At 40.8% G+C, this 27,000-nt stretch overlaps 2 protein-coding genes across 2 annotated transcripts in view; one reads left to right on the forward strand and one right to left on the reverse strand.

Moving 5' to 3' along the window:
- Nucleotides 1–2,755: 2,755 nt before the first annotated feature.
- Nucleotides 2,756–6,477, forward strand: SPATA22 (spermatogenesis associated 22). The gene is made up of 8 exons (XM_063402266.1): nucleotides 2,756–2,798; nucleotides 3,215–3,343; nucleotides 4,068–4,122; nucleotides 4,254–4,349; nucleotides 4,762–5,065; nucleotides 5,384–5,513; nucleotides 5,860–5,957; nucleotides 6,286–6,477. The coding sequence occupies exons 1-8, from the start codon at nucleotides 2,756–2,758 to the stop codon at nucleotides 6,475–6,477; spliced, it is 1,047 nt and encodes a 348-aa protein (XP_063258336.1).
- Nucleotides 6,478–8,742: 2,265 nt separating this feature from the next.
- The window catches only part of LHFPL7 (LHFPL tetraspan subfamily member 7), a 54,981-nt gene continuing 36,723 nt past the window's right edge, over nucleotides 8,743–27,000 (reverse strand). Inside the window, exon 3 of the mRNA XM_063402774.1 lies at nucleotides 8,743–10,157. Within this exon, the coding sequence (XP_063258844.1) occupies nucleotides 9,931–10,157 (227 nt within the window). The 3' untranslated portion in view covers nucleotides 8,743–9,930. The remainder of the gene's footprint in view (nucleotides 10,158–27,000) is intronic.

A 27,000-nucleotide genomic window follows, 5' to 3' on the forward strand; every position in this document is an offset into this window, starting at 1 on the left:
CAGTCCAAAAGTTAAAGACTCTGGGCAGTCTTTATAATATATGCTCTATAAGGAAATCCTGTACTAACAAGCAGAGAAAACCACTGTTTTTACACTTAAATATCAGGCATTTTTGCACTGCAAACTAGGTGTAACAGGTATTCTCATGTATGTTTGAAATTATATAAGTATTATATTTTATAAGGGCAGAATGATTTAAAGTGAGCAAAATCAGCAAAGTAAGACTCGTATCTTGGCTCTAGTCCAGCACACAATGCTGAAACAGCAAGTATTTTCATCTAAAAAAAGCCAGGAACAGCTAAGTTCCTCAAAACACGTCGTGGCTTGTACAAATTTTTTTGTTTGAGAAATCCTAAGAAGGTTGATTAGAAGGAACATGAGCTGAAATTACAGTGCAATTTATCCATGACTGACTTACCCAGAGTTCTGGCTCCAGTTCTATCTGGGGATCTGCTTACACAGACCTCTAACACATTGAAACAACTTTGCCAGGGACAACCCTCTAACTTCTGCAGTCTCTTATTAAAAAGGAAACGGATCTAGACCACGATGGGACAATAGTTCTGTTCTCTCCCCAAAAAACTTTAGTCAGCAACTTTTCTTCCATTTCCAAAAGCATTCAGAAAGGCTTCTGAAGCTTAAGCCAAAGAGCAGCTGTAACTTCCATCCTGAGAATCAAAACATTTAGAATGAAAGGTCTTATTAACAGAAAAATAAGCTTTATTGCTGTAAATGACAGAAATATTTGCAATTGGCATATGAATATATATTCATCATATAAACATAAATATTAAGATCGCAAGAGAATAAAGAAGGTTTATTGAACAATTCCTTTTTATTATTATACTCCAACGACTGAGAGGATATTTGGCCAGTGCCTGAAAGGCTTTATATCCCAGGCTGACAGACTGTAGGTCTAGGAAAAGCTAAGCATGGGATTTATCTAGAATAGTTCTGCCAGGAATATAATTTCTACAGAAGTTGCTCTCTTTGTTTTGGTTCACGCATTCAGATTTTGCTGAACCTTACAGTGAGTTAATACAGAGAGACTGTTTACTTAAATACTCAACTGTATTACTCTGTACTTAGGAGCTGTCAGATATTTAATCAGAATGAGTAATTTATTAAACAAAGCAGTAAAGTTGCATTTCACAGCACTGGACAGTCTGTACTGTCCTTTGACCCACGTCTCTCTTGAGTGGTGGTGCCAGAATGGTGACACAACACCCAAAAACACAGTTCACACTCTGAATCTGGGTTTGCTGAATTTAAACACAGCAGCAGTTTGAAGAGTAAACAGCAAAATGCAAACATGCGGGGCTGGAACATATAGTTTATCTTTTATTGCTGCTGGCACTGTAATGGTTGTAATTCTTTCCAAAGCACTGAATGAGATCGTCTGTGCACTTACTTAACATGCAACAAGTTTGTCTCCCAAGAGTGTTTTTAGGACAGAGACAGTGAATTTCCAAACATGAGGTTAGAAACTAAACCCATGGAAGGCTCTTTTATCCCCTTAGAGCAGTTCCCATCCAAACATTTTAACTCCTGGTGTCCCAGGATCCACCAGTTTGGGAATGAATGGAAATTCACAGGGAAAGTTTTTGCTCTTCAGGGTTAAACACTGGGAACCATCCCTCATTCCTTTGCTTTGCCAATACTCACACTCTGAAAAAGGATGTGGGATATTTAGTTTAGTAAGAATCCAGATTGGTTTGATGTGCTGCATACAGATATTTGGGAGCACTTCTGAAGAAAAAGGTTTACTAAAACAGGACAAGATCCAATCGTGCCAAGCACTCAGATTTTAAACAGGAACCAGCCATGTGTAAAAGCCAGAACAGCTGAATAGACAAACTGGCTGAAGAATGCCATAAGTTTTATTTACAGACACTTTGCATCCACGCACTTCTGGAGATTCAGCTCCTGCCCCGGGTTCTCTGAGGGTGACACTGCACCGGTTCCTCGGGGGGCAATTAATGAAATCCCACCGAGGGGGTGATTAAAAAGCTCTTTTGTCTCCCAGCCGGACCCGGCCGCTCCCGCTGTGCCCTCAGAGGGTGCGAACGGGGCTTCACCTTCCCGCCATTTTCACATCGCCTGAGGGGCGAGCGCGCGGGCGAGTGTCCGTTATTTTAGGCGGGCTTCGCCTCAGGGCTTCGCCTCAGGGCTGTCCCTCAGGGCTGTCCCTCAGCCCGGAAAACGCTGACCCTCAAGAAAGCCCCGACCCTTAGGGCTGTCCCTCAGGGCTGTCCCTCAGCCCGGTAAGCGCTGACCCTCAAGACAGCCCCGACCCTCAGGGCTGTCCCTCAGGGCTGTCCCTCAGCCCGGTAAGCGCTGACCCTCAAGACAGCCCCGACCCTCAGCCGCGACCCTCAGGGCTGACACTCAGGGCTGACACTCAGGGCTGACACTCAGCCCCATCCCTCAGGGTTACCCTCAGCCCGGTAAGCGCTGATTCTCAACACAACCCTGACCCTCAGCCCACTCCCTCAGGGGACTCTGCAAAGAGCTGTTGCATCTTAGGCGTGCGCCTGTGGATCTTCTGAATTCGGTACAGCTGCTTCTGTGTTTTAGGGCTTGTGTTTGAAATTATGCCAGTCACTGGAGCTTCAGTGTTATGAGAAACTGCCATAAAATCACGTGAAATTTGTATGTTTTTGCAGCATTAATTAGTTGGCTTTTTTCATCTGACTTCCATACAGCAAATTTGGAGTAATCAATACACTGCTGCCTGTTAAGATTCAGCAAAGAAATGAAAAGGAATTTAGCTGACACCTCGGTTCGCAGCACAGCAGGTACCAGCCCTTGTTATGCGCCCTCCTGTTCACACCTCATTATGCTTTTGTATACACATAAAATACATATAATACATTTATGTATGTAGTATTCATAGAGGGTATTCAGTGTTTGGCCCTAAATCCCCATTTCCTGAGTGGACTTGCATGGGTTACCTGTTTATTGCTGCACAGGGCAAGATTTTAGATGGATTTATAGAACTGGTCACTCAGGGAAAGGCTTCATTCATGGGATTATGTGCAGGACAGAGGGCTGGGAATATAAATTCTGTGAGGGAATAGTCTGTTACATGTTTATGAAATGTAATTCCTATGTGTAATGTAAAATATTTAAGTTATTTTATTTACATGTTTCAAGTGTGGTTTGTGTATCCTTTTGCTATTAATATGTAGCATTACTTAAATTTTAATTTTAGGTTGTCTGCCTGTACCCCTGTTCAATCAGAAGAAAAGAACTAGACAGCCCCTCACTTCAAATCCAATTAAAAGTGAACCAGGTACTGGTTCTGGAACTCGTAGTTATGACTTCTCTCCCTCATCATTCGGTAAATAAGATGTATTTTAGTTTTTTACTGCCTCTAAATCCAAATAAGTCCTAACTTCCTGATTGTATTCTATGAAATCAGACATTGTCTTTATCAAGAACTATATCCATCCTTTATATCTATTTCTGAAAAGTTCATTATGTAAAAATTGTCCTCCAGGAAATTTCTTTCTCCTCTGTACAATTGAGCTTTTTATATTTCTTGCCTAGAGGGAGTTTGACTCTTTGTGTGACGAGAATGAAGTAGCACTGGCATTTAAATAGAGTCTCTAGAAACTGACCTTTTGTTTTCGGTTGATTTCAATCAACATTCAAGTCCTGTGTTACAAGAAGAAACATTTGTAAGATGTCTTTCTTGTAGTTCAGAAAGGAACTTCTGTTCTTCAAATTGGGCTTGGAAAGAACAGTGCAGAATTCTGCTTTTAGTGCTTTCATTATGTTTTACTTGTAATAAAGTTTAGAAGTTTTCTTACAATAAAGTCTCTGTAGCTTATAAGTCTAATGTTTGTAACTGCACCATTGTCTAGAGAAGCAACCTACTTGTTAGAAGTTGTCTTATAATTACAAATATCAAAGGATCACATTCCCTTTTTCTTTTTTCTTCCTCCTTCCTATGTGAGCCTGTTTGTGGGACATTAAGCAGAGTTGGAGGCCTACAAAGACTCATTGCCTTTCAGTCTTTTCCATTTTTATCCATTTTCAATCCTTTGTCTTTTGAAAATTAGGCTGGGGAACTGCAAGCTCAGAAGTGGATGAACTGCAGAAAGCAGAGAACAGTGGGTATGCAAAAAGCAACTTATTTGTTGCTTTTTTTATTTTATTTGGCTGTGAATTGTTCCATGAACAATCCATGTGTGCCTTACAATAAAGCTGTTGCTGTGTCACTGATACTATAAACTTGTCTTTGAAAGCCAAGCTGAACATCCGATGGCTCCTTCCCTTATGAAACCACCAAATGCATCAAAGTTTAATTTAGCAAACGCTGGAAAAAACTTGTCTGCCTGCAGGTTGGTGAAGCCTTTCATGTCTATTATTCTTCCTTTTTGTTCTTATGTGAAAATGCATCTCACATTTTCCCGTATGCCTGTAGTATTCAAAGAAACCCTTTTAAGATCACTCTCAGAGGAAACCTTGTTTATTTTATTGTAGAGTTATGAAAATATGTGAATTTTGGGTCAGAAAAGATCCCTTACACCGGGCAGGACAATAACTGAGCAGAGTTTTAAGGCCTGTTGAAGGCACATGGATTTAGGCACAGGTGTAACCACTGCCCTCTATATGGATAAATTTGGTGTAAGCTCAAGTGAGTCTGGAGGTATTTAAAGCTAAAACAATAATTTATGGATTTCTTTTATATACTTTAATCATATATATGAGTAATCAGAAGAGGTACTGTGATACTGAATTGTTGTATTGCAGGAACAGAAATGAATACACTCCTTTAGGTAGCACAGCAAATTCAAGATCTGTTCATGGAACTTCTCGAAAGTTTGAGAACTTTTCAAGCAGTTTGAAAACTGCCCAGCAGCAAAAACAGCCTGACAGTCGTAACCCACCCCAGCTCATCAAAACTGACACATCCAAAGGACAGTGGCCACTGAAAGCCAACACTGTGGCAAGAAGTCTGCAGGATCATAGCCCAGCATATAAATTTAACTACAATACTCAGCAAAATATAATGAATGAGAACCAATCTGGTTGTGTCCCAGGAGATAAAAGTCAGGTAAAACTTATGGGCAGGGTTAATAGGAAAGACACAGTGAAGAAAGCAGTAAAGAAAGGGAATTGATGGAAGATGAGGTTTTAATCTGCCCAAGTTGCCTTAGTAAAACGTGGAGTTTCTGGAAATTTAGAATGGAGATTTTCATACTGTAATAACCTAAAATCCTCAGTAAACTGGCAGGGAGTTGTTTGTATATTCTGAACAAATGCTCTAATTTTATGTAATTATTTCCTATTTAACATAATACATAAATGCCTATGTGCCCTTTAAAACTGCAAGTGTGTATGTCTAACTTAAGCTTTTGTCTTCATCTGAAAGGAAATTTCATCATCTCAAGCAAAAACTAAAGTAAAAAAGAATTCTTTGCGAATCCTGTCTGCAGTCATTCAAAGTGTGAGGCACTGGAGCCAGTATGCCTATAAAACTCCACTGTTATTTGAAGTTTTAGGTAAGCAGAGTAGATTATAATAATATAATCTGATAATAATGCTAGGAGAACAATAAGAGAGAATTTTCAATAGCTGAAATACTTAAAGTCACAGAATAATGGCATGGACGCCATCTAATTTCCCTTCTGTTCAGCTATCAAAGGTGACTGAAACAGGTACAAAATTAACAGTTCAGTCACCCTCCAACATCAAGTGTTTCCATCCTGTTTCTTTCCTGTCTTTGTTTTTAGAATGTGTTAGAATACATTTTCCTGTTTAGTAGGTATCTTCTGTAGAGTGGTACAGTTTTACAATCATTTTTAATGTAATTAATCTTGGAATATTAATTGTTGCTTAATGGGACAGGCACACTGGATTCTGCAGTCACACCTGGAGCATATGGGGCAAAGAACTTCCTTCTGAGAGATGGAAAGGAGACCCTGCCGTGCGTGTTCTATGAAATTGTGAGTATTCCGTGCCCACACATAACACAGTCACCACTAGCTCCAGTCCTTTGTATGAATGCAAAAAGGAAACAGAAATTTACTGTGCAAAAGGCAGGCTGAATGTTTGTACTGTATTGTTCCCAATTTAGAGCCACAGTCACTGCTCAGGCATCCTCAGACTTCTGTTTCAGAAAAACAGGAGAGACTTTGAGTTTAAGTAGTTGGTAACAGCAACAAAGCTGATGTAAAGGTCTTTGTTGGATGCAGCCCTCAGAAAGCAGCCATGTGGAAGGCTTTCATGTGAGGTGATCTAATTGTTTGATGTGCTTATTATGCTTTGATGAAGGACCGTGAGCTTCCACGACTCATTAGAGGTCGAGTGCACAGGTGCATGGGGACCTACGATGCAAAAAGGAACATTTTCAAGTGCGTCTCTGTAAGACCAGCAACTGCTCAGGAACAGAACACTTTCCAAGACTTTGTTAAAATTGCAGATGTTGAGATGACAGCATTTGTAAAAACTATGAATGAAATGTAAAAGTCAAAATGGTTGTCCAAATCCCAGTTTTAATTAATTGTCACCCACAAAGGCTGGACATACTACAACATTTGCCAAAACTACCAGTGAAAATTTGGTTAAACATTTGAAAATATCACTATGCTGTGTTATCCAACAAATGCTGTGTGGTGTTCATTGAGTTCCCATTTATGTGTTACATGATTCATGGTTTTATTTTAAAATAAATAATCAGCACAATACCTGTATAAAATAACAACAGACCCTGAAGCTGTAGGAAGATTCCCAAGGACACAGAGGAAGTAGAAAAGAAAGAATTATTTGAACACAGAACTTCCTTGCCTTTGCCATAGTAACATCTTTCATGAGTGATGGACCATGTACATGTTTATGTGCCTTGGCCTTCAAACATTAACTTCCATAGATTATTCCTGCTGTTCCTATTTCCTTTTCCCCTACTTCAGAAGCTTTGTAGCAGATCTCTTGGGAATTGCAAAACAAAAGGGTTGTCAAGAAAATAGCAAACAGTACGGGGATTTTTTGAAATTATTTTATTATACAGTGTTGGCAATTGGAAATTTCACATTTAAAATAATTGAAATATTGTATCCAACAAGTCAAATACAGAAAACAGTTAATATTCTAAAAAGGAGCCAGCTAGTCAACGCAGAAACACATTAATGGAAAATACAGCTTTTAGTTACACTTAAAAAATTATATATTTAGAATAAAACTTGAACCTGGTCCAGCAAATTGTAACAGGAAAACGCTTTTACACAGTTTAACGCGCAGACAGTCTTTATTTAAAAAGTGATCTGTCAGTGTGAGCACAGGCATTGCCAGCAGCAGGTGAGACTGAAGGATCTCACCTGGGGCTTTACCAGGATCTGCCAGGATCGCTGGAATGACGGTCACACCCTCGGTGTGAGGCGGGCTCAGAGCCTGCAGGCTGCAAGGAGGGATGTGCCAGTGCAGCTGTACAGGTCATGTACACGTGTTTGATTCCCTTTAAATGTTACAAAATGTTAAAGGAAGCTCCACCTGGAAGCATTAGCTTGACTCAAAAGGTGCAGAATGTTGTAGGATGCAGAGACTGAGGATTTGCACAACAGAAGCTGAGCTTTAAGTAAAAGAGTTGGTACAGCAGTGTTGTGAATTGTGAGGCTCTGCTGTAACAATAATTTAAAACTGATTCCACTTAAGTGATTGATGCTTCCAGTTCTGCACATGTGAACTTAGGTTAATAAGTAATGACAGGAATGGGTCCTTTGTCTACTAGGTGTGTTATGGCTGTTAATAAAAATCTAAAATATTTTTACTTTTCAGGAAGTGTTTAGATCTTTGCAAAAGAAGTTTCTAGTTGACACTAACAAATCACTTTTTCTAGTGAAACATTAAGTGAACAGTCGTAAACATTACACAAAACAGAAAAAACCCTACTCAATACAGTTTATACACACTACTCAACATTTTTCAGTTGTTGGGTGATTTTTTTCCTTGACCATATTGATCCTGTCTTGTATAATGGTTCTAGTGTAAAGGCACAGGTTGGTTAGGAAAGAAAAGCCTGCATCTCTGTCTCTCTACTTTGTGGTGATTATTTTCTTTTTGCATGTTGTTTGTTATTCCTCACTTTTCTGACTCTTACATGAAAATTATCAATCTCAGCCATTCATTAAAAAAAGTGTAAGACATCACTGAAAAGCACATTAATATACAGAAGTGACTGAAGTTTATTCTTCTTACTTTAGGGCATTCCTTCAACCTATTCTGTTAAATATTTGGAAGATTTAATTTCCCAGTCCCTGTGAGCAAAAGTGCAGAGTACTCATGCTCTCTTTCTCAGTGCACTTAATTCTGCATTGGAATCTGTATTTTCAGAACTTGCTAAATTTGTATGCAGAATTTGCTTTTAGAGTGCATGGAAATGTAGCAACAGGACAATTATTTTGGAAAACAATGCAACGTTCCACTGAAGTTTAGAAGGGTGAGGAATGTAAACAAGACTGCACAAGTCTTTGATGTATATTAAAATAACACAGTGATTGTTCTGTTTGCATTTTCGTCTACATCCTCAACATGTCTCTGTCTGTCCCTTCATGTACCCCTTCCATTAAAAAAAATAAAAATTCACAACTCAGTTGGACTCAGCTAAGTGAAGAATAATAAATTTGATCACCTTGTTTGTGCCAAAATACAAAACTAAGAAGTACAGCTCTGAATTAAATATAATCTATGTGATTTTTCTTTTTAATAAATAATAGAAAATAAAAGATGAGAATAGAATTAGAATTAAATTTTTATTTTAAATGCAAAACACAACAGTGGTGTGAGATTAGAACCCAATGTTTCTTTTGCTTAAGGCAATCAAGTGCACTTATTTCAATGCTTGATAATAATGAATTCAGTGCTATTGTGGAAATCAGACCTCACAAAATTTCCATACAGACTAATGAAATATGGCCATTGTAATTCTGACACAGCATCCGATTTTTGCTAGTCGCGTTCAATAGCATTTCACTTTTTTGTTTTACAGTCTGGACTCTGAATTGCAATGGAACCACTGGAATTAGTTCATTCTGGCTTGTATGATCACTACAGAGAAGGACGTTGGGCACAGACATTTTTGTAAACAGAGATATTTTTTTTTAATTTTCAGCCTTAAACAACAAAACCCAAAATCTACAGTTGTCATAGTTCAAAACATTTTGTTAAAGTCTACCTAGAATTATAATTTAAGAAATACTGAAAACAAATTCTTAGGGGGTTTTTTTTTCCCTTTTGTTAAAATATTAAATCATCATGAAGCCTTTGGAAGTGGTTGGAGGTCTCGGAAAAAAAGAAATTTCAATTTTACCCAAGACTTCATGAAGATGGCTCTGTATCTTGGCAATTAGAGCAGAAGTAAAAACTGTGCCCAGAACTTACAATATGCAGGTGTTGCTAATATATATAGATTAAAAAGAAACTTTTTTCTTGTATACAATTCTTTTTAGCTATCAATCTTAATTTTAGGCTGTGGCTACTAGTAGGTGCTTTTTTCACTAATCAAAATAATTGTAACAAAATATCATTATTGATTTTAAAGTTACCGGGTTCGTAAAAGTTCTGACATTTCACAATATATCAAAAGTGAATCGAAGCCTTTAAGACTCACAATTTTGAGACACCAAAGAAACTGGGAGGTAGACAGATGTTTCGAGGATAAACTGATTTTTGTTTTGTCTAAGGCATGATGCCATTATCTGTTTAGAGCAGTGTAAAGGCTGCAGATTGATCCCATTCCAATTCCAGAGCGTTCGCTGCTCTCGTGCTTACGGAAGACTTTCAATGCACTTTTGGTCTTTGTCAATCTGACCTTCTCTTCCCCATCTCCTCTCCTCTCTTTAGCAACACAGCCAGCTGGAAGTGCTTTAAGAATTTCTGCCCATTACTGTAGACAGGAATGTTCTGTTCTTAAACAGTAATCAAATACTATAAAATAGTAGGTATTGGAGTTGGAGATATGTGCTCTTTTGGTGCATATTTTGCAAAGAATGGTAAAAAGACAGACAACATGACCCCAACAATTGCCAGCATGTACCCCCATCCAATCTGGCAGTCTCCTGCATAGTAGATGTCTGAGTTCTCACAGAATCTCTTCACAGTAGCAGAGTTGAAACCAAAAGGGTAAACCAAAAGCCCAGAAGCCATTATGAACACTAGAGAGGAGAAAAAAATACACACCAGTTATTATCAAACATTAATTCCTTTGGAAAAAAAGAATCCTTATTTTAGCAAGGCAAATATATATATTATATTAAAATCAATGGAAAAAGTCATAGCTCATAAAACCCCCTTGTGATTGGCTCATTATCCTCCTTTTCATAATTACCTCTTATGGACAGCAGTGGTGTCACAAGGCAGCAAGTTGGGATTTTTTTCATGAGAACTCTTGCCATTAAATAACTTCAGAAACGCTGTGATCCAAATTAGGAGCCATGTAAAAAGTAAGGTGGTTCAGATACAATGGAATCCAGAGGAGAAGAATTCCTAAGTTGGCAGATTCCAAAGCAGCTTCACTTTCTTCTCAACAGCATTTTTGTGCTTGAGACAAACAATTACTTTGTTCTGCCAAATAGAAACTTCCAATGAAAGAGTTCAAATACAGTTTTTCAGATTCTGCTGATGAGGTTCTGATGATGTGAGACTCATTAATACCAACCCAAATTGTTTAAAACATCCTGCATTTGAACAACTGAAAAACACCATTTATCTTCTGATTATTTATTTATTTTATGTCTCTTGACATTGGAAATCCAGGCTTGCCTCCTGACAGTTACCCTGCACTGGCTTTTAATAGAACTTCCCAGATTTTAGTCTTTAAGGAATCCATGGATATTCAAATATCCACATATGCAGGTAATTGAATCAAGAGCAGAGCCACTTTTCCAACTTTGAAAATGAGACTGCCCAAGATATAACTCATGAGTAAGATAAAGATGCATTAAAATCCTCCAGGAGCAGCTCTTGGAACCTGATTCTGCCCACCTTGGAAGAGAAGAGGGCTGAGCCAGGCTGGCGTGAGGGGTTACAACTTTTGTTTGACAGAGCACTGAGAAACCGTATTTTCTTTTCTATCCCTTCTGCTAATCAATTACCACTGTATTTAAAACCTCTATTTTAACAGGCTTTATTTTATGTACTAAAAAGATACCATGGAGCAGTCCCTTTTCCTCTCTTCCCCTTTTTCCAGGACATTGTTTTGTTCAAATTCAGGGTAGTGATTCAAGAAGCAACCAGAATTAAGAGTTATGTTTGAGCTGATAGATAATTCATAACCAGCAAACATCTAATGAAACATTAGGAGTATAAAACAAACACTACATGCTGTTCTCTGTGTTTGTGATTGCCTTTCAGGTAGGGCACATGCATATTACTCCAATTATAATATTGGAGAGGCTTAATCTTAAAAGTATCCACTAAAAAAGGGCAATCACTCATTAATCTTTTTTAATTAAAAAACGCTTTAATGAGCTTGAGGGCTAGATGAAGTCAAAAAGTTTAACACACAGCCTGACAAGTCCCTGAATAATTTGAATTAAACCTTTCCTGCTAGTCCAAATGGAACAGCTGAGTTAATCCCTTGTAGAAAACAATAAGATGAAGAAAATGGAAATTAAAAGGAGAGAAAGTGGAGCAGCAGCAAAGTCTGTTCCCCTCTGGGTATCTCACATGGGTACAAAGAGAAGCTGCCTGCCAAGAGGCAGAACGCTGAGAGCCCAGAGTTCCACCTGCTCCAGCAGCCACCCTCTTTCCTTTAAACCTCAGGGATATTTTTGCAGTGGTTGCTGTGGCCTTTTCCTCTTGCACAGCACAAGGTGGGTGAAAGGTGCTGCTACAAGAACCACTAAGGGAAAACTCCTTCCCGGCACCAGCAGCATCCCGAGCCAGGCTCACAATTCCTGATCCTGCAGCAGGATCTGAGATTTCGGCTGCTGTGTCCCTGCATTTAGGGCCTGACAGCAACCAGACACGCTGGAGCTGAATACCAAGTTCTGTAATGCAGATCTCCCTAACTGCACGTGTGTGACACCCCTAAAAACAATATAGAATGAAAAGACAGGAAAAATGAAGCTAAACCAGACAAGGACAAGGTGTGATAGTTTTAAATTAAAACAGGGTAGATTCAGAGTAGATAGAAAGAAGAAATCTTTCCTGATGAGTGTGGTAAATCACCAGCATGGGCTGCCCATCCCTGGAAGCACCCAAGGTCAGGTTGAGCAGGGTCTGAGCAATCTTAGCTAGTTGCAGACACCCCTGTTTGCTCCAGGGGAACCTTTACAGGTCACTTCCAACCCAAACCATTCCATGATTCTGTCTTCTTGTTCAGTAAAGTCACTGAGCTTTCCCCAGAGAGCCACATGACACTCTTGCACACTCAGCAAAATCCCAGAGCACCTCCTCTGGTGGCGGGAACATGGGAAGTAACTCAAAAAAAAGGGAGACTTTTAAACAGCAATGAAAACCATGAACTAAACCCTGTTAATCCCTGGACCTGTGCAATTGTGGGACGTGGACCAGGGGCTGCCCAAGAGCCTGTGGTGCACAGGGGCTGCTCAGCACAGCCCTGCTGCAACCCAGGCTGCTCCACTGCCCCGGGAATCTGGAAATAGCCCCGGGGTGCAAAACCTGTGAGATGTTGGGAAAGTGAGCCAGGTTTACAAGAAACAGCCACGGCTCTAAGCAAGAGGAAGGGCTAAAATTAAAATTTCAGCTTGTTCATCTTTTCAGAGCCAAAATGGCATCTCATTCGATGAAAATACATGCAGAATTGGAAACAATCCTTTCGGTCATAAAATGCTTTCCTAACGGTTAAATTTCACTGCTTTTCTAACACTGTCTCAACCCCTTGCTCTGTTTCACGTATCTGTTCCATAGATGTTTTCCTTTTGACTGGGTTACACAGTATTGTTTTGAAGGCTGTGTTTTACAGTGTTTTGATTACCACTTGGTGCTGATGTTGCGTGGTGTGATTTAATGGAAGCAGCTTTATTTTTTTTTCCAAGGCTAGAAATAATCCGTCACAGCTGAATGTATATGTTCACATATCAAACGGGCTAAAAAGTTACCCATGGTTTCATATCCTCAGGCATGTCATAGAGTGACCTCATTATTCTCATTTAGGTGCCCTCTTTCTTACAAAGGCTCCAAATATTGAATAGCCCCGTTATTATCGGCACAAGCCGAGCTTTCAGGCACGGTGCTAATGACTGCTTAATGGTGCTGTCTGTCAGCAGCACAGCGAGCTGGGACAGCACACAAAGAAACCGTGGGGCTCCATTTCGGCTCCTCGTGTAGCACTCACGCCTCTGCTCGGCTTTCCAACAACAAACATCACTCTCAAAGGTGTCAGCGCACAGCGGCGAGCGCATCTCACCGCTCTGCGCGGGGCGGTCCCGCTGTCACACACGGGGTGAGGCCAGACAAGGGATTTGGGTCTGTTCTGCAGCAGGAAGCCCCGGGCTGTGAGGGGACTTGCTGGCAAAATGCATAGTGGTGTTCTTTTTTTAATTCGATTAATCTCCCATCAGCGATGAAGTCTGGTTAAAAAGTGCTCTTTTTTTATTGTGTGCCACACAGGTGTTTGTTCTTTTTGTCATTGCTGGCTTCTCCCCAGCTGAGCCCTGCAGTAACTCACAGCCACTGCTGATGGCAGCCCAGAGACAAGGCCAAGCACATTCGTTCACCAGTAAGTCATATTTTATTTCCACTTTCTAATCCCAAACAGTTACAGCCTCACCCTCATCCTCTTTGCTTCTCTGGTGTCCTACAGCCAGATGGTAAATGGCAGTTTCTTCTCTGAAGGGTTTGCTAACCAAGGTCTGGTTCTATTTTTAAAAAGTAGGTTTTTAAATAACATAACTTTAATAGGAATAAGGTATTGTTTGAAAGGAGGACATTTCTTTTTAGAGAAAACAGAGATTTTCGTAGGAAAAAATGTAAATTGTTGGTGAAAAAACTCAATCAATGACATTTGTAGTTGGGAAAAACTGCATTTTCTGCTATTTTAAAATTAATAATATATAACTCTTTGTCATTGCAATGGTTTATTCATTTCATTAAGCTCCTGTACAACTGTTTAATTATTTAAATCTCTCACACCATTTGAGGTTGATCTTAGACCAAGGCAAAGCAATGCAGTTCTCTGGAGTGTGTGCAGAGGGCACCAATGTACAACACTCTTAGACACCATGACAAAAAAGGCTATTTCCATTCCACTTCTTTTGGCAAGACTGATGGAGTCTCCAACATCTGAAACACAGGAATTGAATCGTTTTCTGTATTGTGAAGCAGGAACATTTAAACTGGGCTGAGCTTATGTTTGTCCTTCCATACTAATGTTGGAATGGATGGAAATCCAAAGGTGGCTCACAGAGAACAAAAAACCCCTGTTTTATTTTATTGTGTTTGTTAATATGTTTAGGTGATGTGTAGTTGTGAAATATGCTGTGTGCATGAAATCTCTTCCTGAAATTACGTGCTGTAAGAAGATTAGTTTGTCTTAGAAATTTAATTTGCTTACTTTAGGAGTGTATTATATTCCTGATGCTTGTGACAATGATGGATTAATTGCAAGCTTGGGGGACATATCAGACAATCATTGGAATTAGGGTTGAAACACAGGCAAGCAAGGGTATTATTCCAACCCTATTACAGATTGTCACAGTCTTACATCTTGGAAGATTTTTATTGACAGAGCTTAATCTACCAAAGCAATTTTCACTCATCTCATCACAAAGTTTCCTCTTACATATAATCCATTATCTCTCTTATTAAGCCTGGCAGTTCTTCCTACGCACAATCAGTTGACTTGGAATAACACAATTCCTCTCAGGTTCATACATTTGATTCACTTAATGATTTTATTACCTGCTCTACAGCTTTTCTTTATGTTTATGTGATTTTACTTACATGTTCTTAAATGAGGAAGCAGGTGCTGATCAAAAGCCACAGACAGCCTAACACCAAGCCAGAAATACAAACAGCAAACAGGAAAACCTGGCAGCCAGAAACACAGGCAGGCATCTTCCAAAAATCCCCTCTTGTCCTACTGCCCTGGCTCCCTGCACCCAATCCTTCCCAGCACTCTCCCAAGCAAATGTTTTTGTAGCATTCCTGAAGGGTTTCTCCATTTGGGGTATTGTGGATCAATTCCCTTGTACAAAAATGTGGTACCTGTATTTCTCTTCCATATCTATCCCTTGAAAACAGTGCTGAGTAGGATCCAAGGGTTTTGTCAGTGATAGCTGCACATCAGTGTTCAAATAGAAATAAGATGGAATTCTGGGCTTATCTGAAAATTAGTGATTTCCTTTGGACTACTTCAGGAAAGCAGGAATTACCCAGAGTAATTTGGGGAGAGCTGAAATATATCTAAAATTAGCAGGCATCGTTTTAAATGCCTATTACATATAAATAAAACAAACAGGAAAGTGACCTCTCAAAGATAAAAACAACCAGACTAAAATCCCACTGTTACAACAGCTGAACTTTGGAGGATGGGGCAAGCAGGGACACTGTTAAATGCCATTCTGCTCTGCTGAACTCGTGGCAGGTGCATGTCAGGTACCTGGAGTTCAAACCCTTGGAAGCAGCCCTAGCAATTATTCCCTCCAAGGAAACCAAAAGGAATAGCAGGAAAATGGATAATAATGCCCATATGCTTGGTATAAAGATGTAGCTGTCTTCCTTTGTAAGTGAATAAAGAGCTGGAACTCCTAATAATGGCACAGCCACTTCTAACATAGCACACTTTAGCTCTTTTTGTAAAGAATTGTTCCACTGGCATCATTTCAGTCAAACATGTTGTGATTTGAGGAGCTGCTATCAGTGCTGGACTGGTGCCAAAGGAGTAGATTATAGCAGTTCCTTTTCTGGCTTTTCTAAATAGTGCAACTCACAAGTTAGCACTCAGCAGCTGTAATATAAATGTAGTTATAACGAGAGCTGTGTAGCTTGTCAAAGCCCTTTGTAGCTAACAAAGGGAATGGGTTCGTTTGTGCAATGTCTCCAAACTCTGTGTTTAAAGAAATGCTGAGTCTGTGACTCCAGCTCACAAGATAGGGAACTGCATCAGATACAGGAGGTTGTATTTTTATGTATGTACATACAAAATTATGGGGAAATATGTGTATGTCAAAATGTTTTCCATTTCAGTTTATTTGGATTTAGCTGAGGTAGAGTAGGAACACTTTATTTTAAATAAAGCTAGCACTAAAATAAGGGTGTCTATGCACCTTTTTTACACAAATCCTTTTAGTGCCACTAAAATACCCCACTCAGGTTCTGTTGGCACAACTCCCTCATTCTACAAATAGCCTGTTTCAGAAATGCCTAACAATTGTAGGGATAGCTGAATCTATCTTACTTATTAACCGAAGGGAGTGGAATCTGACTATCCAGACTTTGGAAAAGGAATTCTCTGAAGCCATCACAGAGGTAATTGGGCTTGGTAATTACTGCATTAGCTGCAAGTTTATTAAGGGCCACAAAAGGAAATGCCATCCCGGTGACCTTTGAGGCTGCATTTCACAGCGTGTTTTCTACATGAGAACAAATGATGAAACTTGACTATTTCTGCCAAGTGAGTGGTAGCCGTGGTGAAGATTTATGGCTGTAATCTGGTAATCTATGGGCCTAATCACACAGTTATAGAGTTGCGTGTCATTTACTTGAGAAGCCTGAAATGATCTAGCACTGTGTAGACTGTGGTGAAGGAGTGCATTTTGTCATCTGCAAGGTTAGGAGAAATACAGCCTCTTTAGCACACTGTAAAAGAGAGACAAGAGCTAATGTTTCTCAAAATAGCAGTGTGCTACATGAAATTTTACAAGAGTCAGAGAGCTAAAAAATGAGGACTGTCAGATGCATTCTCATTTGGAAACCATTATGATTTTCTTCTTTTGTACTGCTTCAATAATTACATAGATTTTCTATTTATTTTTTGAGGAAATTATTTAAGTCATGCTCACTTCATCTCTCTCAGAGCAGCAAACACAGGAGCAGACTAATAATGTAATATTGACATATTTAAGTGTTGGATTCTTTAGCTGAGAGCAGCATGTTCAGAATGTATCGTGCCTGTGCTCCCTTATCTTTGTGTCACATTTTATTCAACAGTTAAGAAGTGCTAATAAAAAGTGCATATTTCAGTTGTTCTATTTTAGGTAAACATAACATGGTACACATTTTCTAAGCAATGCACATTTCTACAAATAGAAATCAGGGTGGCAAACACTCTGCTTCTCTTCTTAATTAACCTATCCTTGCCAAAACTGCTACGTTCTTCAGCACGAGCGGGGAATGAAACTGATGAGTGAAAATTTAAATTAATGCTTTTTCTTGTGATCTTTTGGCTGAGAACAAGAGCAGCTTCCACCGAGCATCTGATGCATTCCCTAGCAAAAGGAACAGTGTCAGCCCTGGTCCACGTGCAGCTGGAGGAGGGAGGGAACAAACTCATTTTTATTGTCTGTCCTTTGGAGCCAGCTCACCTGGGAAGGGGAGACGCTGCCCAGCCTGCAGCAGGTCTTGGCTCCTGCTCTGCCTGTCAAATCCAAGTTCTTAAATTGCTATTTAGAACAGGGGCTGAGGTCCAAAAGACAGGCAGTGATGTGTAGATCACCTGAAATGTCATGATTCCACATGACATATTTGCTCCCTTCTCCTCCCCACCTGCTCAGCCCACAGGTCTGTTTTAAATCAATCTTTTCACCTCTCCCAAGACTCACAATTTAAGCAGAGCAGACACTGATGAAAACAGATTTATAATGAAGCTGGTGGCCATTAAATACCAGCCTTCCACCAGAGGTGACCTTATTGTAAAGCGTTATACAGTGAATTTATTTTGACTTTGCCCATTCTCTACCTTGTCTCTCACACTGGCAGTGGTGGTGGGAGGTCTGAGAATAATGCCCACGTCTCCCTTCATTACAGCTGCACTTCACATCCCAGCAGTCTCCAAGCCTCGGGGATATCACATTCATTACCTCTTTCAGAGACATGTATTTTACATATATGGCTGAAAGGTGATTAGAATCCCTGACACAACAGTGTTTTATCTGGAATGCAACCATGAAAAATACATGCCGAAAACAAAAAAGACATCCTGCGTCCCTCTCCTAATTGATTTAAGCTACAAAGACCAGCTTCAGTTTTCCCAGGGCATAGGAACTACCAGGAAGACACAAATTGCATGTTTTCAAATCTCCTCATAAAAACTGCTTGACAGGGGGTTGAAAGCAGAGTTTTCTGTTTCTCAGATGTCCTAGTCCTGTGAATGTCATCAGTCAGCAGAAGCTCACGTGCCACCCCCTGATCATAAAGAACAGTTCTGTAACAACCCTCATTTCATGCTGCTGATTCCAGCCCACCATAAATCAGCCACACCACGAGCAATGTTGGAAATCATTGTCTGCTCCAGAGCTCCTCTCCACAGCCCAGGTGCTGCACAGCTGCAGCCACGTGCAGCCCCTGCCCTGCTGAGGTGGGTTCCAGCAGCACCTCCGGCAGTGCTCCCTGAGTGCTTGGGAGATTTAGTGCTGCACACTGGAACAGTGCAGGTACCCATTCAGTGGTTTTAAAACATCATAAATGGAGTCAGCTCTGGCTCGAGCCAGATGCTCTCTGCAGAAACGGGATAGCAACTGCTGCTTCACTGAAAGCTGCCTGGAAATGCAGCAGTGATCCAGCACTGATCCTCAGGGGCACTCTGATCCATTCTCTCCCACCCTCTTCTAATATCCAGCTGGTTTTTTTCCCTGAGCAAGGTTTGCTGTCACTGATGGCTGTTTGTGCAAATGAATCAGCACAGCACCTCTGATGGTTTAACTTCAGCCTTGTTTGACCCCTGTGCTCTTTAACCAAGTCTTACACAGCAACTTTGAGCAACGTCCTCTTAAAACCTGGTCAGAACTGTCCTGGGCTGGTTGTGCCTGTCCAGCCACCCTCAGTTAGCAGCAGACAGATCAGCCTTAGAGAACCCCAGCCATGTCTCACACAAGAGCTTAATTTAGTCCAAAGCTTCTAGAAGAAAGTAGTAAAACAAAATATAAATAGTTGTGTTCTGATGCAGAGCTACCCAGATTAGAAAACTCATGTTGAAATCCAGCGTAGTGATAGAAATGCCCCAAATTTACCAGCTAAATCAAAGTGTTTTTGGATATCTGAGCCTTCTTATCAGGTTGGCCCAGCTGTGCAATTTCCCATCTCCAATTATACCAAAAGGCCCCCACTTCCTCCTTCATTAATGCATTTGAAGGATTTAATGAGTTACTTCATCAGGTTAATAAATCCCCTCAATAATTTTATTACACTTTGATACCGTTATTCAAGAAGTGCAGCTAACAAATGATCATCATTTATATTTCTTGACAGAATAACTTAGTTAATAAATTTGGCCCATGAAATTCAAAATTCATAAATAAACCATGCAGACAATTGAATGTCTATGTGGAGGAGGGGTTTTTCCTATCTCTGGTTTAGGTTTTATTGGAAATCCTCTGTCTCTGTGCATGTAACTCCAGGCTAAGGGGAACTGCAGGAGGTTGGTGCCTTTTGGCAATGTCCTGCTTCCCACTGAGTGCTTAGGGGGCTCCAGCTGCTGCAGCACCTGGGCCACTGGACATAACCCACATTAATTTGCTCCAGCACTCCCTCAGGTTTAAAACCCAGCTTCATAAAGGCTCTTCCATTCCTTGAGGCTACACTCTTTAGCTGATTCTGACCAGTGACACCTTCAGAAATAAGCATTCTATTCTGGAAATTATTTTAAAACTGAATTGAATTGGTTGCCATGCCATTCTTTTTTTTTCCTGTGGCATTATATAAATGACATCATCAACAAAATAACCTTAGGGGCAAGGGTGTTTTCAGAATCTTAACCTCTGAATGGCCAGCAGGATTACAGCTTCCTATTACCAGATTAATAATATTTATGGTAGGTAGACTGCAAGAATGGGATCCTACTATTTATTTACTTACTGTTGAAAGCCACCTCTGGCAAGAACAAATTTCCCATTAATCACCACCTTATCTCTGCAAGAAAGAGCTACTCTCAAGGACATCTGTATTATTCCCATTGTTTTATTAATAGAAGAATAGTTCTGCTGTGGATTTTTTGACATTGAACTTTATTTATTTTCTAGATTTTCTTTTTTAAGGGAGCTGAAATGCTTAAATAAACATTGTACTTTCTTAATAAATGAACTACTTAAGACCCCAACTGTAGTGATAAGATGCCAATATTTCCCTGAATACATTTTTATGTAAAGAAACTGCAAATCAGAATCTCTTTCTTTTCTTTTTTATCAGCTGAAGGGGCTTCCTTCAGGACTGCCAAAAAACCCCACAGCAGCTCCATCTTCCTGCATTTAAATGTTTGAGTTAATAACATTTATGGGGCAGCATGGGAAAATGAACTTAAATACATCATTTGTCATCTCAGGATACTGAATTACACCATTAGTGCAAGAGATACAGAGAAATGTGTCCAATAAAGAGAGCACAGTTTGCACAATTTGCTTTGCATTTCCCACAGCCTGCAACAAGAACAGGGCAGTCAGGCTCCTTAATGATCATAATATATGTACAGAAAGAGCAGTTCCCTGAGGGCTCCTGATTAATCAGGAAAATACTCATTTGTTCTGGCAGAAGTGATGTGCATCTGGGCAGGGCAAATGATGAGCCCTAAGTGCACACATCAGCCATCAAGGGCCAAAAGTTTCCATTCATTTAACTCATTTTCCCTCTAAGAAATAACCCCCCATGTCTCAGCACAGCCCAGGACACAGCAGCACTTCTCTTGTCCCAGTTCCATTAGGGGTTTGTCTGATAAAGGCAGAAAGAGGCCCCACATCCATTTTAGAGACTCTAAATGCACTGAGCTCCCAAATTAAGACATTTCTGCTGCTTGCTTAGACAGTTCAGGAGAGCACACGAGGCCTCAGCTGCTGTATCTGATCACTGTGCAGGAGACTTGGGAACAAGTTGGAAAATTGAAAGGATTTTTCACCAGCTGATCTCAATCCCTGCCTGTTTTTCAGTACCCCAGAAGCTGCTACTGATTGCAATCCTTCCCCCACTCTATCAGAGCTATCTTGATTCTGTGGTTTGGCACAGCTGTTGTCATCTAGAAGTTTGCAGTGTCATTTAAAATCTTTATTTCAGATTTTATTTTCTATTCTGAGTTGGAAGTCTGCTAGTAATGAGGTGAATCCTCTGTGCCTGACACGTATTTCCCTCAGTGTTCATTTTTAAATTAGCCACAGAAAGGACAAACTAAAAGCAGATGTGTCATATTTTTCCTCTGTGTGTTTGGAAGCTCATTGTGGAAATATCTTTGTCAGATAAATGAATTCCAGGTTACTGGGATAAACAGATGCAATAAAATATTCGTGTGTAGAAGAAACCCTTACAAAAATGTGATCCAACAACTCTTCAAGGAAATTGCCATGTAAGAGATCCAGCTTTGAGGCTTACCTCAGGCTTTTGCATAACATGATAGTTACTGCTTTAAACTGGAGAAAATGGGATGGGATCTTTTGGTATTTTTCCCCTTGCTTTTTCAATTTCATGGGATCAGCAGAAAGGGAACTAAAGCTGAACTAATGCTGTGCTTTTGCCTTCACAACTGCCTGAACACAGGCAGGGATTGCTTGGTGGAGAGCTGAGTATCTGTTACCCTTCTTATGGGCATCTCAGAATTGCCAGAAAATGGATTTTGGACTGGTTTTCAGCATAACATGAGGAAGAGGAAGACCAGAAATAAATGAGAAGGCTGAAATATAATCAAAAACCAGTAGTTATTTAGTTTGGCTACTGATTTATTAATGTATTACAGTTAAGCGCTGAGGAATAAACCCTCACTTAAAAATGTTCCTCAGCTCAAGGCGGGATTATTTACAGGAAATAAAAACAGTTAAAGAATTAGAATGAAATCCTGCATGTACCGAGTCAACAGAAATGTTGCCCAGACCTCCTTAGGCCAGGGTTTAGCCCCAGATATCGCCAAAGAACCACAATTCTCTTGCAGTGTGACTACTAGATTAATATCTGAAAACACCAGTTTATCTTTCCCTAAGAATCCTTAATTTTTATGCAGCCAGCCTAAAAACTTTGCTCCACAAGTTTGTGTTCCAGTGCAAACCAGCCAATATTCCATGCTCCTTTTATGCTGTTTGCTCACTGTCACCATTCCCATTTGGCTTAAGCACCTCCTAAAATTATTATTTTTGCCTCCATGTCCCTTATAAGAATATTTTTTCTCTGAGGTATCTGCTTTCTCAGCAGCAATTTTAGGGCATTTCAGGCTACAGAAGAAATAAAAAATAAACCCTGTGCTCATGTATATCATAAAGAACACAATCCTTTAACCCTGTCCTTGGAAAGCCCATAAGCATTTGCTGTACCTCAGTGATTCTCCATATGCTTCTGCAAGGAACATTTTGCACCTGCCAGCACCACGCAGGACAAACAGCAGCATTGCAGGAGGAAACATTAACTAATTTACACAAAGCCTTAGGTGGTCTATTAGCCCTTCATAAAACCAGGAATGTGTAATTACTGCATCCACGGACAGAATTAAATTTGATGGACTACAAAGAAGCAATGAGTGAAACAATCAACAACAAAGCTCTGTAAACTGCTCTAAGGGAAGCCACGGCCTGGCTGAATGGCTCTGACAGCTCAGGTTGAGCTCTGCTGTCCCCAGGGACGTGTCCACCCCAAACCTTTCACTCAGTGGAGACAGAGGAGCTCCTGCCAGGGTCACTGCCCCTGCTGATCTACTGCAGGTCATGTAAGAGACAACCAACAGCCAAAGAACCTGCTCAGCACAGGGGTACCCTGCTGGCATCATTAATTTTATCAATCCATCCTCCTTCTCCTGTGTCTCTGAACAAAGTGGTTGCTCCTCCAAGCCTGAAGCCATTTCAGGAGGATGCAGCTCAGTGGAGCACCACTGCCAAGGGGGCAGTGCAGGAGATGCTGTCCCTGATGGAATAGCTGCTCCACGGGCTTCAGTTCATTAAGGTAATTACAACTGGTCTGTGTCACAGTGCACAGTTACATTTGGGATGGCAAAATCCATCCACAAGAAAAGCATCTCCCCTCTGCAGCTCTCCAGCCATGCAGGTTAATTGTGAGTACTTTGCAGTGCCTGTGGTAAGGCAGGAACCTGGGGGGTTTCTGTCACAGCTTCCGTCCACAATTTGATTTAATGCCCTCCATGAACAATTGCATCTCAGTGCTTGTAATAAGGAAATGTCATAAAGGTACCTGCTGCCTGCTCCAACATCTTTTGGCTTTGACAGCTCAAATTTACAGCTTTAATTCAGCAGCCTGGGAGCTTGGTATTCTGTACACACACGGTGGAAGGCTGACGGAACAATATTTTATAAAAGTTCACCTGTGCTCGGTGACTCAGGGAGGATATAACCCCTTGGACTTTGTGAAATGCAAACAAATTCCCGCTCCAGATTGTCCAGTGGCAAATTACGAAGTTCTAATCAAACCCCAGTGTGCCTGGATGTATTCACTGGAATATTTTGTTTCTGTAGCATAAGCAGTTGAACTTTCACCACACTGAACAAGTGCTTGGGGGGCTTCTCTCAGCGGTGAGCATCCCCAGCAGGAGGAGGACAGGGCCCCTCACAGCAAGTCTGATCTCCCTGCCCCTGACAGCCAGGTGAGATAAACTCCCCAAACCAGCACAGCTGAAACACAGAGCTGAATGTGCCCCTGTGGAAGGTGCTGCCACCCCAGCAGTGCTTGGGAGACCCTGGACAAAGCTGTGGCATTTCCGTGCAGTGCCCGTGGCTGCCATGCCCGGACAGTGTCACCCTGCTGAGCACAGCCCAGGGGCGGGAGCTGAGGGAGAACCCGCGGCAGTGCCCGCGCTGCTCTCTGACTCTCTGCTCCTTCTGCAATCCGATTTCCATCCCCTGCTGTCCCTGCTGTGCTCCAGGGTCACGCTGGGGCTGTCACAAACTGCAGGCACTGCAAACGTCCCCAGGCTGGGCAGGAGCTGCAGCTGTTCAATGAGCCCTGCTGTCATTACAGCAAAATGACTCAAGGACTTCCCTAAAAATGCCTCTTATTTATACTATCATAGATTAATGTCTTTTAAAACTGAGAGGTGCTCTGAAATACTGCACAAACATTACAAGATTGTCCTGAAATAATGGGGATTTAAACAGAATTTAACAAGGAAAACATAAATATTGGATGGAAAGAGGAAAAGCATTTGTTGAAATCTTTGGCAAAGGAGTATTCTCAGGAAAAGTCTGCACTCCTGAGCTGGAGTTTTACAGGACATCTTGCATGGGAGTCAGTGCAAGTGTGTGCTCTGGCACAACTTTTGCATTGTACCAGTTTTTATTTTATGGCATCAGTTTTGATTTGTGCTTTAATCTGGAGTGGAGAGATGGAAAATTTGATTGGTACCAACCTCTCTGTGTCAGAGCAGGTAAACAGAGTCTAGAAGAACTACAGCTACACATCCCTGTTTGAACAAGAAAAATATTTGAAGTATCTACGTGGTGAATAAAGGAGATATCTGAGGCATGCTGATTTAAACCTGGCCAGGTCCTTGTGTTCCTACAGGGGATAATTATAGGTGAAATCTTCAACGGAACTGTATTAATCAGGGTAGGATCATCTGCCAGTGCCCTTCCCGTCAAAACTCAAGCAGCAGCAAGGAAATGAAGCAGTAATGACAGGGCTTTCATTTAGCCTCTTAAATCTCTTTTCTTAGGTATCCATGTTTTAATGAGATTTACGTGCTTTTTAAAGTAGGAGACATTTTGATGATCTTAGATACAGTCTCTAATTAAACATTCTGTAATTAACCTTGGTTTATCTATGTCAAACGCCAAGGAATTTGAGCAAGCCAGGTTAAGCCCTGCTTTAAGACATTCAGGGAAGACAGTTTCCAACACCAGGCTTTCTAAAGCTGCCATGGGAGCAGAAGGATGTCCCTGCAGCAGAGATCCCTGTGTAGCAGAGCAAAGGAAAGCCCAGGATGATGGTGCAGTGTCAAGGCTGGAGGGCTGGAAGTGCTCCCAGCCCAGCAGCCCATGAGCCTCTTCCCCCAGCTTGGTTGGAAATTCTTGCCTCTCTTGACTCATTCAATTTTTCCCCAACCTTTGATGAGATTCCCATATGGGATGTGGCATCTGCGAGCCACAGATTACTTTAATCTGAAAAGAACGGTTTGGAAAATATACAGACAACATAAATATACTGAGTTTTGAATGTCTTCATTCCCACATGCCAGTGTGTAACATTGCATCCTAGAAAAATACATTTGAAGTAATAATTGTAATGAATTTGTAGAGGGTCTGGCTGCTGTCTCACAGGCAGATCTATGCCGTACTCTCCTTCGCTTGCTACATCTGTGGAACATCCATTATTTTTCCATGGGGTAAATGATCTCATTTCTGTTGCTTTCCCTGCAACACAATGCCACGTTCATTCCTCCTTCGAAAATTTCAGGAAGAGAAGCAATTTGTAAGAATGACAGGAAAATGGCTTCTCATCTGTGTACACCACAGCAATCTGACACACAGAAAGAGGCTCTGGTGAGATACACAAATCCTAATTCCCTCTGAGTTTCAAGCAGTCCAGATTCAAAAAAAACCAAACCAAAACAAAACAAAAAACCAAAACAAAAAAACCCAAAGAAAACCCCAAAAATGACAACCACCAATTTGATCATAAAGATTCTAATTCAGCACAGGTTAATTGAGAAGTCAGATTTGCTGCTATCACTTCTGGAGAGGAGGGAGATAAGCGAACACAATGACTCTTTATCAACAATATGGGGACTTCATTTAAAGAGAGAGCATTAGGTTACAGGCTGGGAGATTAGTAGCAATCAGCCTGCTCTCAGAAAAGAAAATGCACTGGGTGATAAAGATAGAATGCAGGAAGCTGGGTGCATAGAAATGAGGTTTGATGCCAAATATTACTGGTCAAAGCTGAGCTATCTGTCAAGCTGGCACTGATCATTGCTGATGCACAATTATTATTACTCACCTGTGATCAGGTCATTTACCACTACCAAGCCAATGGCTCCTCCCACCCATTTCAATTGTTAATGGCATTTTAATGAAAAAAAAGTCCATCTAATACCTCTTTGAGATGACTAACCATTGTGTAATAGTACATAATGGTATATGAAATACATTTCCTTTTTCCCAATCACCCATAAAAAGACATCAGCTGTTATTCTGTTCGTTAGCCACAACCCCATAAATCTGAGTGCAGCTCTGCCTTTAGAGGTGGCAGGCTTATTTTTCCTTTTGCTTTGTGTGCCATGTGTTTTCCATACCAAAAAGTGCCTGTTTTGTTGCAAGTGACAGAAGGAGAATTTAAAGGGGTGCTGGAGGATCATAAAGACTCCACTCTAGCCAATCCCAAGCATGCTTTCACCCCACTGTTCTGCTGACTAAAGAATTAGAAACTATTAATATTGTCTCTGCTGGCAGGTCAGAAAAATACTTATTCTGTAGTCGAGCAGATTAATCCGAAGGGGAAAATAACCCTGCAAAGCCCTGCAAAAGCTGCTGTCTAACCAATCCACTTTCCAAAGCCAGATGTTTCCAATCTGTTTAAGTATTAATCTCATGATATGTCTTTTTCTGCCTACTGAAACGATTTCAGCATGTATTGAACTATTAGAGAATTCATATAATTAGGGCAGCTCTTATTTATGAAGGAGCTTTTTGGATGAAGCCCTATCAGTGTGTTTGTCAGTTGTGCTCATGTTAATTACTGAGGTGTGCTGGGACCTCTCCCCATTAGGTTTTTTGATGGCTCTGGACACTGCCCAACTTTGGCTACTCCTTTTAAAGACACTCAGTGAAATCAGAGGCAGGATGAAAGTGGGTGAGTGGGCAGAGCCTGAGGTCAGAGGTGCAGTTTTTTAGAGCCTGTGATGGGTATGGAAAGCAGATTTGCCAATGAAGGCACTGCAACCCAGGCTGAGATCTACTCCAGCAA

Source organism: Prinia subflava, chromosome 8 (genome assembly GCF_021018805.1).
Source record: "Prinia subflava isolate CZ2003 ecotype Zambia chromosome 8, Cam_Psub_1.2, whole genome shotgun sequence".
Lineage (NCBI taxonomy): Eukaryota > Metazoa > Chordata > Aves > Passeriformes > Cisticolidae > Prinia > Prinia subflava.

Coding starts and splice junctions, on each gene's coding strand:
- SPATA22 (XM_063402266.1), top strand. CDS start 2,756: ATGAAAAGGAATTTAGCTGACACCTCGGTTCGCAGCACAGCAG. Junction 3,344..4,067: donor CTTCTCTCCCTCATCATTCG/GTAAATAAGATG, acceptor TTTGAAAATTAG/GCTGGGGAACTGCAAGCTCA. Junction 5,066..5,383: donor TCCCAGGAGATAAAAGTCAG/GTAAAACTTATG, acceptor TTCATCTGAAAG/GAAATTTCATCATCTCAAGC.